Below are 16,732 nucleotides of genomic sequence, written 5' to 3'. Positions count from 1 at the left end.
AGCTTTCAACTTTCTCCTCACAACTACTCTGACACTGAGCCATCAAGTAGAAGATATTGTATGAACAGCAATGAACATGAAAATTAACATCCTTAACAGCAAATACAGGGACATTTGTAGCTTAGGAACAGTTAGCAGGCTGAAAACATGATCAGTTAAGATACTACGCGTGATATGGACGGGTTACATCTGAACAGGAATGGGAACAACATCCTCGTGGAGAGGTTTGCTAATGCTGTTGGATCTTAACCAAATTGGCAGGGGGATGGGATCCTGACAAGTACTTCAGAGGGGAGAGAAGCTGAGATGGAATTAGAAGTTAAAACGCTAGTAAGTGAACCTGGAAGGCAAAGGAAACATAGGCTAGATAAGAAAGAAGTGAGTTTAAAAGGCTAAATGGAATATATCTTAATGCAAAGAGCTTGAGGAATAAGGCAGACGAACTGAGGGCACAGATACACATGTGGGAGTATGATTTCATAGCTGTGGCCAAGACTTGGCTAAAAGAAGGGCAGGATTGGCAGCTCAACATTCCTGGTTGTAGGGTATTCAGGTGAGATAGGGAGGGGGATAGAAGAGCGGGCACGGGGGAGTACAATATTGATCAAGGAATCAATTATAGCAGTGAGGAGGGATGATATCCTGGAAGGATCAACAAATGAGGCCAGATGGATAGAAGTAATAAACACAAAAGGGGCAAACACGCTGTTGGGTGTGTACTATAGGCCCCCAAACAGTCAGGGAGAGATAGAGGATCAAATATGTAATCAAATTTCAGAGAAGTGTAAGATTAAAAAGGCTGTAATTGTAGGGATTTTAACTACCCAAATGTTAACTGGGACAGTTTTAGTGTGCAAGGTAGGGAGGGAGTAAAATTCTTAAGTTGCATCCTGGAGAACTTTTTTTAGCCAGTACGTAGAAAGTCCAACAAGGCAGGGGGCAGTTCTGGACCTATTTTCAGAAACGAGCCTGGGCAAGTGGAAGGTGTATCAGTAGAGGAGCATTTTGGAAACAGTGACCATAACACAGTAAGATTTAGGGTAGTTATGGAAAAGGATAAGGTTGGGCCGGGAATAAAAGTTCTAAACTGGGGAAAGGCTAATTTTACTTAAGTGAGATACGATTTGGCCCAAGTGGGCTGGGAGAAACTACTTGCAGATAAAACAGTGGGAGTGCATTGAAGGAGGAAATAGCAAGAATATAGGGCAAATATGTTCCTGTAAAGACAAAGGGGGGCCCCATGTCTGGAGAATCCTGGATGTCAAAGGACATAAAGGTGAGTATTAAGAAAAAAAGAAAAGCTTATATCAGATACTAAGGGCTAACGACAGCAGAGTCCCTAGAGGAATATAAAAAGTGCAGGGGGAGCTTGAAAAGGAAATTAGAAAAGCCACGAGAGTGCATGAGAAAGAATTGGTGGGTCGAATAAAGGAAAACCTAAAGGGTTTTTTTTAATATATAAAGAGCAAGAGAATAACTAGGGAAAGAGTAGGGCCAATTAGGGACCATAGTGGTAATCTGTGTGTGGACCTGGAAGACAGTCCTCAATGAATATTTTGCATTGGTCTTTACAATGGAAAAGGGCGACGCAAGTATTAACATCAGGGTGGAAGACCGTGAAATATTAGAGGAAATTAACATAGTGAGAGAGGAGCTACTAGCGGGTTTAGCCACCTTAAAAGTGGATAAATCTGCAGGCCAGGATGAGATGTATTCCAGGCTGTTAAGGGAGGTAAGGGAAGTGATAAAAGGGGCCCTGGCATTAATTTTCAAATCCTCTCTAGCCACAGGTGAGGTGCCAGTGGACGGCTAATGTTGTCTCATTATCAAAAAAAGGAGGAAGGGATAGACCAGGAAATTACAGGCCAGTTAGTCTAACCTCGGTGGTGGGGAAGTTACTAGAAAGAATTCTGGGGGACAGAATATATCTGCACTTGGAGAGACATGGATTAATCAGGGATAGTCAGCATGCATTTGTTAAGGGGTCGTGTTTGACAAATTTGATCGAATTTTTTGAAAAGGTAACCAGGAGTGTTGATGAGGGTAATGCATTTGATGTGGTCTACGTGGGCTTTAACAAGGCTTTTGATAAGATCCCTCATGGCAGACTGGTCAAGAAAGTAAGAGCCCATGGGATTCAAGGCAAAGTAGCACGTTGGTCCAAAATTGGCTGAGATGCAGGAAGCAGAGGGTGATGGTATAACTTAAGAACGTTTTTATGACTGGAAGTCTGTTTCCAGTGGAACTCTGCAGGGCTCGGTGCTGGGGCCCTTGCTGTTTGCCGTGTACATAAATGATTTGGACAAATGTAGGGGGTATGATCAAGAGGTTCACAGATGACACGAAAATTGGTAGGGTGGTAAATAGTGAGGAGGATAGACGTAAACTGTAGGAGGATATCAATGGACTGGTCAGGTGGGCAGAGCAGTGGTAAATGGAATTCAACCCAGAAAAGTGTGAGGTAATGCACTTGGGAAAGGCTAACAAGGTAAGGGGTTACACTATGAACAGTAGGACCCTGGAAAGTACTGAAGAGTACTGAAAGTATCCACAGATCCCTGAAGGTAGCAGGGCAGGTAGAAAAGGTAGTTAAGAAGGGATACTTGCCTTTATTAGCCAAGGCACAGAATACAAGAGCACGGAGGTTGTGCTGGAACTCTATAAAATGCTGATTAGGCCACAACTGGAGAACTACGTGCAGTTCTGGTCACCACGTTATAGGAAGGATGTGATTGCATTCGAGAGGGTGCTGAGGAGATTTACCAAAATGCTCCCTGGGCTGGAGGGTCTGAGCTATGAGGAAAGTTTGGATAGGCTGGGGTTGTTTTCCTTGCAGCAGTGAAGGTTGAGATGGGAACTGTATAGAGGTGTATAAGATTATGAGGGACACAGATAGGGCGGATAGAAAGGCACTTTTTCCATTAGTAGAGGGGTCAATAACCAGGGGGCACAGATTTAAGGTAACAGGTTGAAGGCTAAGAGGGGAGTCGAGGAGAAATATTTTTACCCAGAGGGTGGTGGGAGTCTGGAACTCACAGCCTGAAAGGGTGGTTGAGTTAGAAACTCTCATTACATTTAAGAAGTATTTAAATATTCAATTGTGTTGCCATAACTTCCAGGGCTATGGGCCAAGTGCTGGAAAATGGGATTAGTGTAGTCAGATATTTGTTGACCGGCATAGACACGATGGGCCGAATGGCCTCCTTCTGTGCTGTAAACATCTATGAGTCTATAATCCTTAACCCTGAAATCCTTCCGTAAAGTTTCTGAGGACAGATCTGAATGTGGGGCTGAACCTGAGGAAGGTCAGAAAAGCAACAATGATTGGGGATTCAATAGTTAAGGGAACAGAGGGGTATTTCTGCGGTCAAAGATGTGATTTCCAGGATGACTTGTTGTCGCCCTGGTGCCAGGGTCAAGGATGTCACTGAGCAGCTGCAGAACATTTTGAGAAGGGAGGGGTGAACAGTCAGAGATGATGGTCCATATTGAGAACAATGATAGAGATAGAAAGAGGAATGAGTTCCTCCAGGCAGATTTTAAGGAGCTAGGAAAGAAATTAAAAAGTAGGGCTTTAAAGGTAGTGATCCCTGGATTACCTGATGCCATGCACTAGTGAGTATAGAAATAGGAGGATAGTGATAATGAATATGTGGGCTGGACAAATGATGAAGGAAGGAGGGCTTTAGATTTTTGAAGCATTGAGAACTGGTTCTGGGGAAGATGGAGCCTGTAAAGCCAGACAAGATGCACCTCACAGTGCTGCAAATATATCTTGCAGGGAGGTTTGCTAGTGCTTTTAGAGAAGGTTTTAACCAGCTTGGCAGGGATGGGAACCTGAACTAGATTCTGAAGGGAGAGAAAGCAGAAAATTAGAAATTGAGAATGGAGAGCAGAGAAAACAAAAGCTAGAAAATATACAAAGGAGTTGTTCAGTTATTAATAGTACATACTTTAAGGCAAGGAGTGTCGTGATATAAAACAGCATATTTGGAAGTGTGCTATCATAGCTATGACTGAAATATGGCTTAAAGGAAGACAAGAACATTCCTGGTTACAAGGTTTTCAGATGAGATAGGGATAATAAAGGAGGGGAGAAGAGATAATTTGCTAGAAAGATAATCAAATCAGATCAAATGAGCTGAACTGAGGAACAAAAAGTGGGCAATCTTACTTCTGGGAGTATACTTTAGATCACCAAACAACTAGAGGGAGACAGAAGGGCACATATGTAGGAAAATTACTGAGAAATGCAGAAACTACAAGGCAGAAATATTAGGGGATTTCAGCCACCCTCATACTAACTGGCATGAGTATGAAGGAGGAACCAGAATTCTTAAAATGCATTTGGAAGCTTTTTGCCAGTATGTGGCAAACCCAACAAGAGAAGGGGCAGTTCTCGACTTAGCTTTGAGGAATTAATTTGGGCAGGTGACAGAGGTATCAGTGAGAGCATTTTTTTGGAAGTGATCATTCAGTTGGATTTAATGCAATTTTGGAAAAGGACAAAGATAGGCCAAGAGTAAAACTTTTAAACTGGGGGAAAGCCCATTTACTAAGCTGAAATTTGATTTGGAAAAAATTAGCAGGAAACAGCTACATTAAGAATCAGTGTAAGAGCAATGGGAGGTATTCAAGAGATAGTGAAGGTTCAGAACAAAGGGAAAAGAGTGGGACTTCTAAATCTAGAACCCCAACCCCGTATGTCTAAGAGCATACAGTAAGGTAAGAAAGGCCTATGTCAGATCCGAGAGCGCAATACTGCAAAATGTCTCCAGGAGTATAGAAAGCACAGGGGTGAAAATAAAAAGGAAACTAGGAAACAATGAGGAGGATATGAGAAAGTATTGGCAAATAAAATCAAGGAAATCCCGAAAGACATTTTATAAAAACCATAAAGAGCAAGTGGATAACTAAGGAAAGAGAAAGGCCAATAAGAGACCAACAAGGTAACTTGTGTGTGGAGGAAGAAAACGTAGCCATGGTTCTTAGTACATAATTTAACTCTGTTTTCAGAAAATACAGTGATGATGTAGACATGGTAGTTAAGGAGGAGATGTGTGAGATATTGAATGGGGTAAGCATAGTGAGAGAGGGGTTTAGTATCCTTGAAAGTGAATAAATCACGCAGCCCGTATGAAATGTATTTCAGGCGAACTGAAGTATGGGAAGAAATAGTGGAGGCTTTCACCATCAACATTCAATCCTTTCTGCTGTCTCTGGCTAAAGGCTTGGGACAGGACTACTAAAATTGTACTGTTATTTAAAAAGGAATTATTAGACTAAATAAATACAGGCCAGTTAGTCTAACTTCAGCGATGGGCAAATTACTGGAAAAAATTTTGAGACACAGAATAAATCGTCATTTAGAAAAGCACAGTTTAATCAAGGACAGTCAGCATGGATTTGTTGTCAGATGATCATGTCTAACTAACTTGACTGAAATCCTAAGCAGTAACAAGGAGGTGTCGATAAGGGTAAAAAGGGACGGTAGCAACATGGATACAAAATTGACTGGGTGACAGGAAACAAAGAATAATGATTAACAGATGTTTTTCAGGCTGGAGGAAGGTTTATAGTGGAGTTCCCCAGGGGTTGGTATTGTGATACTTGCTTTCCTGATATACATTAATGATCTCAACCTTGGAATACAGGGAATAATTTCAAAATTTGCAGATGATACAAAAATAAGAAGTATTGTAAACTGTGAGGAGGACAGTTAGAACTTCAAAAGGACATAAACACGTTGGTGGAATGGGCAGAAAGGTGGCAGATGATGTTCGATGCAGAGAAATGTGAGGTGATACATTTAGGATCAATAATAGGATTAATTAATGACCTCATAGAGAAGGTGCCCCTAAGTGGCAGAGATGAGAATATGATTGAATTTTACATTCAGTTTGAGGGAAAGAAGAGTGGGTCTAAGACTAGTATTTTAAACTTAAATAATGACAATTATGAGGGCATTAAAGTAGAGCTAGCGAAAGTGAACTGGCAAATTAGGTTAAGTGATAGGTCAATAACGATGCAGTGGCAGACATTTAAGGGAGTATTTCAGAATACACAGAATAGGTGCATTCCAACGAGAAAGAAAAATTCCAAGAGGAGGACCCATCATCCATGGTTAACTAAAAAAGTTAAAGATAGTATCAAACTTAAGGAAAAAGCATATAATTGTGCAAAGATGGGTGGCAGGTCGGAAGATTGGACATAATATAAAAACAGCAAAGAATGACTAAAAGATTAAGAAGGAAGAAAAATTTAGAGTACTAGAGAAAGCTAGCCAGAAATATAGAGGCAGATAGTAAGAGCTTTTTTTTATTCATCCATGGGATGTGGGCTTCACTGGCCAGGCCAGCATTTATTGCCCATCCCTAGTTGCCCTTGAGAAGGTGGTGAGCTGCCTTCTTGAACTGCTGCAGTCCATGTGGTGTAAGTACATCCATAGTGCTGTTAGGAAGGGAGTTCCAGGATTTTGATGCAGTGACAGTGAAGGAACGTCGATATATTTTCAAGTCAGGGTGATGAATGGCTTGGAGAGGAACTTCCAGGTGGTGGTGTTCCCATCTATCTGCTGCCCTTATCCTTCTAAATGGTAGTGGTCATGGGTTTGGAAGGTGCTGTCGAAGGAGCCTTGGTGAATCCCTGCAGTGCATCTTGTGGATGGTACACACTGCTGCTACTGTGCGTTGGTGGGGGAGGGAATGAATGTTTGTGGATGTGGTGCCAATCAAGTGGGCTGCTTTGTCCTGGACGGTGTCAAGCTTCCTGAGTGTAGTTGGAGCTGCAATCATGCAGGCAAGTGGGTAGTACTCCATCACATTCCTGATTTGTGCCTTGTAGATGGTGGACAAGCTTTGGGGAGTCAGGGGGTGAGTTACCCGTCGCACTATTCCTAGCCTCTGACCTGCTCTTGTAGCCACAGTATTTATATGGCTAGTCCAGCTCAGTTTCTGATCAATGGTAACCCCCAGGATATTGATAGCAGGGGATTCAGTGATGGTAATGCCATTGAATATCAAGGGGTGATGGTTGGATTCTCTCTTGTTGGAGATGGTCATTGCCTGACACTTGTGTGGCGCAAATGTTACTTGCCATTTGTCAGCCCAAGCCTGGATATTGTCCAGGTCTTGCTGCATTTGGACATGGGCTGCTTCAGTATCTGAGCAGTCGTGAATGGTGCTGAATGTTGTGCAATCATCAGCGAACATCCCCATTTCTGACCTCATGATGTAAGCAAGGTCATTGATGAAGCAGCTGAAGATGGTTCGGCCGGGGACACTACCCTGAGGAACTCCTGCAGTGATGGCCTGGAGCTGAGATGACTGACCTCCAACAATCACAGCCTTTTCCCTTGTGCTAGGTATGACTGCAACCAGCGGAGAGTTTTCCCCCTGATTCCGAATGACTCCAGTTTTGCTAGGGCTCCTTGATGCCACATTCGGTCAAATGCTGCGTTGATGTCAAATGCAGTCACTCTCACCTCACCTCGGGGATTCAGCTCTTTTTTCCATGTTTGAACCAAGGCTATAATGAGGCCAATGAGCAGGTATTGCTGAACAAGTGCAGCTTGATAGCACTGTTAATGACCCCTTCCATTACTTTACTGATGGAAGAGAATAGACTGATGGGGTGGTAATTGACCAGGTTGGATGTGTCCTGATTTTTGTGTACAGGACATACCTGGGCAATTTTCCACATAGCGGGATAGATGCCAGTGTTGTAGCTGTACCAGAACAGCTTGGCTAGGGGCACGGCAAGTTGTGCAGCACAAGTCTTCTATAGATTTTAAAAAGAAAAGAGTTAACAAAGTGAGCTTTGGTCTTACAGAAAGTGAGTCTGGGGAATTAATAATAGAAAATAAGGAGATGGTAGATGAATTGAACAGGTATTTTGCATTGGTCTTCCTTATTGACGAAATAACTAACATCCCAGAAATAGCTGTAAATCAGGAAATGGAAGGGAGGGAGAAACTCAATAAAATTACACTCACCAGGGAAATGGTACTGAGCAAATTGATGGAGCTGTGAGCTGTGATCCTAGGATCTTAAAAGAAGTGATTAGTGAGATAAAAACAAAAAACTACGGATGCTGGAAATCCAAAACAAAAACAGAATTACCTGGAAAAACTCAGCAGGTCTGGCGGAGAAGAAAAGAGTTGACGTTTCGAGTCCTCATAGCTCTTCGACAGAACTCAGTTAAGAATGAGAGGCAACCTTATTGAAACATGTAAGATTCTTAGGGGGCTTGACAGGGTAGATGCTGAGAGGTTGTTTCCCCTTGTGGGAGAGTCTAGGACCAGAGGGCATAATCTCAGAGCAATGGGTTGCCTATTTAAGACAGAGATGAGGAGGAATTTCTTCTCTCAGAGGGTAGTGAATCTGTGGAATTCTTTACTGCAAAGGGGTGTAGAGGCTGGGTCATTAAGTATATTCAAGGCTGAGATACATATTTTTAATCAGTAAGGGAACCAAGGGTTCTGAGGAAAAAGCAGGAAAGTGGAACTGAGGATTATCAAATCAGCCATGATCTCATTGAATAGCAGAGCAGATTTGATGGGCCAAATGAACTTCTGTTTCTACATCTTGTGGTCTTATAGGAGAATATTTTGAGGGTCGAGAGTCTTTGGAATACTCTTCCTCTAACGATGGTAGAAGCAGAGTTTTTGATATTACTAAAGCAGAGGTAGAAAGGCAAGGGGGTGAAAGGTTATCGGTGGGTATGCAGGAAAGTGGAATTGAGGTTATAATCAGATCAGCCACGGTCCTATTGAATGGCAGAGCAGGCTCGAGGTGCCAAGTGGCGTACCACTCCTCCTTCTGATTCATATGTTAGTATTTTGGTAGGAAGAACAATGAGAGACAGTATAAAATAAAGGGCACAACTCTAAAGGGGGTGAAGGAGCATAAGTCATTAAAGGGAGGGTAGAACAGGTTGATAGAGTATCCTGGGCTTTAAAAGGGGCATAGAGTACAAGAGCAAAGAGGTTATGCTGAGCTTGTATAAGGCACTAATTAACCTCAGCTGGAGTACTGCTCCAGAATACAGTTCTGGGCAACACGTTTTAGGATGGATGTGAAAGCATTAGAGTGCTGAAAAGGATTACAAGAATGATTTCAGGGATGAAAAACTTCAGTTATGACGATAGATTGGTGAATAGAAGGCTGGGAGGAGATTTGACAGAAGTATTCAAAATCATGAGGGGCCTGAACATGGTAGATAGGGAGGAACTGTTCCCATTGGCACGAAGATGGAGAACCAGATGGCGCAGATTTAAAGTAATTGGTAAAAGAAGCAAAAGCGGTTTGAGAACTTTTGCACACAGCGAGTGGTTATGGTCTGGAATGCACTGCCTCAGTGTGGTGGAGGCAAGTTCGATCGAAGCATTCAAGAGGGAAGAGCATTAGCTAAAGTGTTGAGTTCCAAAATGGCGGTGCTGACTTCAAAGCAGCTTTGCACATTGATTGATGCTATGATCTACCTAATGTGCATACTTCTGTTGGTCACTCAGAGCCTCGCCGATATGGCTTCCAGCACAACTTGCACAACACACCACAAACACCATTTTGGACCTCTAATATACTATACTAAATGCCCAAGAACCGAGTGCTGAAGATCTGAATTTTGGACTCCTAGCCACCAATTAGCACATCTCTACAACCACATGACTGAGATTGACAATCACTGCTGAAAAAGCAACAGCTGTTACCCTCCTTCCTCCCCCACCCCAATGATTCTACCTCCTTCCCCCAAGAAAGTATAGTGCCCCCAATTCCAAAGTGAAGTTAGAACTCCTTACTTCAGCTGTAGCAAGTGATGTTGCCTCCATTAAGTTTTCTGCTCTGAAAGCAAATACAGCAGCTGCCAACACTGAAATAAAATAAACTGTATTCAACAGAGTTAACAGGTCTCCAGGACAGTATAATCAAGTACCTGGGTAGCTTACTGATTGGTGTATTTTGTTGTCCCTGAATGTAACCAATAGTACAACCATAAATAAATATCAAAGCTATTTTCATATACATGTCAATCGCAAAGAAATTGAGTCAGCACAGTAGCAATGTTTCAGAGCTGCTCAGCTAATTTCTGATGTTGGTTTGCATCCCTGGGGAGTAAAATTGGTACACGTACTAAATACTTTCATACTCTCTTTTTTTTTAATATTGAAATGATCAACATGCACTACTTTGGTCATTGTTATATCTGTAAAGTACTTTGTTTTGTAAAATGTCAAAATGGTCCTCAAGTAGAAATTGGAATGCAATGAGAGCAGGGTAGGTGTCAGGCAGTAGTGCTCCCCTGACTCGACAGTATCTCCTTTCCCAGGGCTTACCTTAACGGCTGCTGATAGTGAGGTTACTATCCACATATTCATCAATTTAAAAAGGTCAAGCTGCCTGTGGAGGCATGACAGGCACCAGCCTCAATAATGCAACTGAGGTCCAAGACAGGATTTGGGTGCATGCTGATGGCATGCCACCAGTTTTACATTGAAGAATGGGCCCTAGCCAATTTTTACCTCACCATGCTTAAAAAAGTTAGCTTGTCAATTTGAGGAGGAAGAAATACAAGCAAAGTTTAGCAAACCAACCGAGTAACAGTACTGTGCTAGTCTGGAAAATTAATTGATGCGGGGGGGGGGGGGGTGTTCATAATAGGCCAACTATCAGCATTTTTCAAAACATTCGGGCCTTTCATCAATTAAAGTGCTCATGCAGAAATGTGTTGCTCTTTGGGCACACAGTGAGCCACGTAAAGATTGTAGCTCCCTCTAGTGGCAGTCAGTCAGAATTAAAACATATTGCAGGAACTCTGATAGAGAATTACAAATGCAATGAAAAGAATACCAATTTCTTTGTACTCATACCAGCAAGAATCTCTAGTGAGTTGTATCCCAGAATCCGATCCCAAAGAAACAAGAGCTGATCGGTTGCTAGGTACCCAGAGAATGCCCGTACCATCCATTTAAACGATATTCGAAGTCTAGAAAAAAGAAATGGAAGAAATATTGAGTTCAGATGGTCGTGTAAGAGGAGCTATACTAGCATTGGACAGAAACCAGGATTGAGGGGGCACAATTTTAATTTTGTCCATTTTTTAAAATTTCATGAGTTCAGACCAACATTTCAGGATAGAAAAAAATGGATCTGAATATTCATCCGACATCTGATGAATGCTATGACAAAGGTCCCTGGTAGTTCAACAATTTTGTCAGCAAGCCATGCAGACCTGAAAGGTCCCAAGTTTGAAGTTCAGGTTATTTCCTGCTGTGTAGCTGAGCTTGCTGATCTCAGTCACAACAATTACAGTGCACTTCTATTGGCTTTAGTGCTTTAGGTTGGACAGCAAGGATCATCTGGGATTCCTTGTTCTAATCACTATCCTGATACATGTGTGGCCACTGAGTGAAAACCATGTTGGGGTCAACGAGCAATGCCGTATGATTGAATAGAAACCAACATTAACTGGCAAACTCTCAGTTTGTCAGTAGTTTGCCTAGCAGTGAAATACTGCAATGTCCATATTTAACCACACAAGGGAGATGTACTCTAGTGAGCATGAACTGTACTGAGGACTTACACGCCTAACCAAAGACATTTACATTGATGTATTTTCCATCCTTTGCCAAGATTGGTTTCCACAATGGCCTAATGGGAGGAGGTACCGACAGAGCACTATTTAGCAACAGACTAGATTTTGGATTTAATTCAGTCTGGGTTCTGATGAAGTACCTACATCCAAAACATTAACCTAATCAATTTTCTTTGCACAGGTTGATTAGTCTGTTTTTGAGTAACTAGAGGAAACAAATCTGCCAGAGTGTGCATTTGTGGACATTGGATGACTACAGAATCAGGCTGATGTTGCCTCCATGTCAAACAATCTGACACTTACACCTGGAATTTTGGCAGGAGTCTCCGGTGAGCTTGCAAATGTGACTTCCTTTCCTGGTCTAGCTGCAGCCCACTAGAATACAATGACTCACCACAGGCAGAATCTGACTCTATACTGGCTTCTAAAGTTTGCGCAGTGCCGGTATCTGAGTTGGTGGCTGTGAATGTCAGATGTTTCTTCAATAGAAGTCAGGTGTGGCTGTCACCCTTAGTCATGAGGGTGCAGTGGATGCTTAGACAGAAATTCTTTGTACCTGAAAGCAGTTTGGGTCGGGAAGAAGGGGCGGGGTGGAAACCAAATCAACGGCTTGCACATCATGCCAGACACCAGGATGAGGGCAAGGTGGGATTTGATAAGGGCCATAGGCAGAAACATACCACCATCCTGAATGTTCTCAGCAAAGCTGGATGCAATGGCCATACTCACAGTGGCTCTATGATGTGGAGCACTGTCTCCCCCAGAGGGCCCAGGTATGCAGACATGCCCCCATCGGTTTGGTACTGCTCCCCATGGCTTTGGGCAACTAGTTTTAAGTTGCTGTGGGAAAAAAATTTTAAGTCTTGCATCCAACAAAATTACAGAGAATGTTGGTGGTTGGCCAACTTGCCCTGCAAGAGAGAGGGAAGAATATCCATGTGTGCATTGCAATATTTTGGTTTGGTGCCCCTGTCATAGCTGAATAGCTATGAGGAAGCAGCAAGAGGTGGGTATGAGGCTGGTAGCATAAGCATACGTGTGAGATGAAATATCTGAATGTTAGGTACGAGTTCTGAATTACTAAAGATTATTGACGGGTGAGTGATTGGGGTGTAGTGCATTGAGCAGCGTGAGAGGTAGGTGGTGCAGTGGGTAAGTGATGTCATGTAAAGATGCAGTCATTGACCTCGAGCACCCATGTGAGGTTACTGAATGTTTTCCAGCGTTTTAGCCAGGTTCTTGGGGTCAGACTCTGGAAACTGGCCATCTGCTCCCATTTGCATCTCAGTGTGCTTTCAGGGTCTCCTAATCCCCTGTCAAAATATGGCATCTCCTCTTTTCCATCTTTTGGACTATCATTAGTATACCTGGAAGTCTTTTCTCTTGGTATGTTTCTCTCCTTTGATCCAAATCTTCAATAGTCTGCAACAGTTTATGTACAATGAGTGCATTTCCCTTTTAAGAAGGGGAGGCTGCATTTAAGAGGTGCAAGCCAGCCATGTGTCATGATAGGCACACTGGTTGCCTCTGAACCCCATCCCCCCACCCACTGTCCTGTTGAGTAAGTAGCCAGGCAGCAGCAGTTCCATGCAGAGTTGCACACTGAAATCATTTAGGTGAGGAGATCGCAAGAAGTTTGAATGCTGCTTGCCTCAATGGGACTGGACACAGGGTAATCATGGCTCCTATGCCCAAAAAAGGATCTGAACAAATTTTTCCTTGCTAGAGATTAATTGCTAGAATACTCTTCTAAGTTTCTCTGGAAGATTTGGGAAACATTTAACCATTCAACATAAAATGAAAGGACTTACGGTTGTGCTCCAATTTCACGCAGATGGTAAAAGAGTTGAGGGAGGTAGGTCTGAACGAGTGTCTCAAACACGAGGCAAAGTGACACAATTCCCTAAGAATAGACAATTAACAGCATTCTTATGATATCCAAAGTGATCACAATAAAAACAGAATTTTCTATCAGAAAAGACCATTAAGGACAGCATTAATCCAGTGGAACAATTTAAAAACAAGCAAGAAGTTCTTCCAGTTCTTAACTAACATTCTTCCATCAGTCAACATCACCAAAAACAAATTAACTGATCATTCAAGTAACTTATTCTTTACTTGTGGGTCTTTGTGTAACTTCTGTTTATACTTATTGAAATAACTTGGATTTATCTAGCACCTTAATGTACAAAACATCCAAAGGTTAAGTTCAAAAATTAACAAGATAGGAAGAGAGAGACAAGTGAGGAGTGACCAAATGCTTGTTCAAGATTTTTCAAAGCTTTCTTTCAACTATGTGAGAGGAAGTGCAAAGCGTTTTAAGAATAGAGTACCATGGAGGAATGAGAGGATGGGGGAAATGCAAGGCTGGAGGAGGACTGGATATTGGCATCTATGTTTTTGATAAGATGGAGTTTTGGATATTGGAGGATGACAGGTCAGAAAATAGGCTACTGAATAATCTACAGATGACAAATACCTGAATGAAGGTTTATTAAGGGGAAGAGTTGAATGATATTGCACGGCTAGAAATTTACCACCTTGGCGATGGATTGTTTTTGTTAGATTTCCAGCAGTTTCATTTTTTTCTACAACATAGAGCAAAATTGTTTTACATAGAGTATTACTGTTTTTTCAAATGAATTTTTGAAATGAAGGCTTAATAATAAGATTTTGCAGTCTGATTCAATGTGAGCCATAGGTTTGGGGAGGTGATGAAAGGGGGGATGGAGGGGTGGGGGGGAGAGTCAGTATTATAGTTATCCAGGAGTTAGAAGTGGTTTTAATCCTTCTAACTTTTCCTGGGTAACTATTCTGCTGAGAGTCAGAACCATCTGAAGTCTCTAATTCAAATCCAAGTATCGGGTGGTTCCCAGAGCAAGGTAATTGTCCATCAGAAGTTTGGACTTGCCGGACAATTGCCATGCAGTTCTTGCTTGAGGACTTCCAGAGGGTCCTCTGGCGTATCTTCTGGGATACCTCCTGGGTAGAGATCGGAAGTTCTGGGCTATTATTTAATGGTGTCAATTGAAAATAGGAAATTTAGGTAGGTTTATTTTTGGTAAAAAGCTGAAACAACCTACCAGTAGGGGTCAATGAAACAGAAAGCCAATGCAAAGTTCTTTAAGGGGTCGGGATGAATTCTTGCTATAGAAGTAAATGCAGAGCTATAAGTAGAATTAAGCGGGTAGATTTGCAAATGTTGGTTACTTAGACCAATGGTTTTCTTATTCACAAAACATTACTTGTTGCAAGTCTGAGGATTATGATTTTGAGCAAGGCTATTTTATTGTGCTTCTCATCTTGGGTCAAGGAATCAGAATAAAATGAATGACAAAAAGAAATCGGGACAAAAATAAATCGCCCAATGACTGAGACCATCTAATTTGGGGTCTGTAATATTCAGTGAAAGAAAACAGATGATTACCATGACCACCAGAGAACTGACATTCTAGTTTATTAAAAAGCCTGAATTCTAGAAATTTAACCAAAATGATTAATGTGAATTCTGTAAAATAACTAAACTTGAAAGGTAGCAAGAGCCAGCAATTCTGGTATGAAGTCAAATAGGTTTCAGCCTCCTAGTGTGCAACACACTATTCAATACATTTTCTTTCTTTCTAATTTTCTAATTAGAGCAAGCACATAAATTACAGGTGCAATTCATTTCAAAAGTGAAAAATTTACTAGAGAGCAACTATCTCTGTTTAAAACAATTTTGTTCTTTGTGAAAAAACAAATACAATTGCTGGAAATCTAACAAAAACAATATAGAAACACACAGGCAGCATTTATAACTTATAAAGGTTGTATTCAAAATGTTAACATACCATTTCTTTTCACTGATGGATCTACTATTGTTTTTGCTTGACCTGGTCAGTATTTGGTTAAGTGCCCATCAGTGAAATTTTATGCAATCATTTTACATATTATTTGAAATAAAATTATGTCATGTAAATGTGATCAAAAGCCTCATAATCAAATGGACTACAGCATGGAAAATGTGGAGGGTAAATGCAGAGGTGAAAATTCAAATAGTAGTTTGAGAAGTTTTTATATAATAGCATTCCATCTTATCAGTTTTTTTTGTAAATCACAGTATACTAACATCACATAAAATTGCTTTCCAGTTCAAAATATGTACTGATATGTTCTATAAATGATCCCCAGGTAATGCTCTGGAGACCCAGGTTTGATTCCCACCATGGCAGATTGTGAAATTTGAATTCAAAACAAATCTGGAATTAAAACTCCGATGTTGACCAGGAAACCATTTTCGGTTGTTGTAAAAAAAAACATCTGGTTCATTAATGCTCTTTAGAGAAAGAAATCTGCCATCTTTACCTGATCTGGTCTACACATGTGACTCCAGACCAACAGCAATGTGGTTGATTCTTAACTGCCCTCTGAAATGTCCAAGCAAGCCACTCAGTTGTATCAATCTGCTTAAAATGTCAAAAAGGAATGAAACGGACAGACCACCTGGCATCGATCTAAGCCCTGTCAACCCAATAAAATCCTCCTTACTAACATCTGGGGGCTTGTGCCACAATTGGGAGAGCTGTTTCACAGACTAGTCAAGCAACAGCCTGACATGGTCTGTAAAGTATGATTCTGTAAGTATGAATGTCCCTGACATCACCATCACCATCCCTGGATATGTCTGGTCCCACCATCAGGACAAACCGTGCAGAGGTGGTGGCACAGTGGTATACAGTCAAGAGGGAGTTGCCCTGAGTGCGCTCAACATCAACTCTGGATCCTATGAAGTCTCATGGCATCAGGTCAGACATTGACAAGGAAACCTCCTGCTGCTTACCACATACTACCTCCTGTCTCAGCAGATGAATTGGTACTCCTCCATTTTGAGCACCACTTGGAGGAAGAACTGAGGGTGGCAAGTGAGCAGTGTGTACTCTGGGTGGGGAAGCTTCAATGTCCATCACCAAGAATGGCTCGGTAGCACCGCAACTGACTAAGCTGGCTGAGTCCTAAAGGACATAGTTGCCAGACTGGGTATGCGGCAGGTGGTGAGGGAACCAACAAGAGGGAAAATCATACTTGACCTCATCCTCACCAATCTGCCTGCCGCAGATGCTTCTGTCCATGATACGATCGGTAGGATGGACCATTGCACAGG

General features: G+C 41.9%; 1 protein-coding gene across 1 annotated transcript in view; it reads right to left on the bottom strand.

The window, feature by feature from the left end:
* tbc1d19 (TBC1 domain family, member 19) overlaps nt 1-16,732 on the bottom strand; it is a 168,076-nt gene that overhangs the window by 5,559 nt on the left and 145,785 nt on the right. Inside the window, exons 18-20 of the mRNA XM_041182732.1 lie at nt 13,404-13,495; nt 10,868-10,983; nt 9,800-9,870 (exon numbers count right to left, since the gene is read on the bottom strand). Of these exons, the coding sequence (XP_041038666.1) occupies nt 9,800-9,870; nt 10,868-10,983; nt 13,404-13,495 (279 nt within the window). The remainder of the gene's footprint in view (nt 1-9,799; nt 9,871-10,867; nt 10,984-13,403; nt 13,496-16,732) is intronic.

This window comes from Carcharodon carcharias, chromosome 1 (assembly GCF_017639515.1).
Source record: "Carcharodon carcharias isolate sCarCar2 chromosome 1, sCarCar2.pri, whole genome shotgun sequence".
Classification (NCBI taxonomy): domain Eukaryota; kingdom Metazoa; phylum Chordata; class Chondrichthyes; order Lamniformes; family Lamnidae; genus Carcharodon; species Carcharodon carcharias.
Note: the sequence above shows the minus strand (reverse complement) of the source record. Positions and strands in the feature narration are given on the sequence as shown.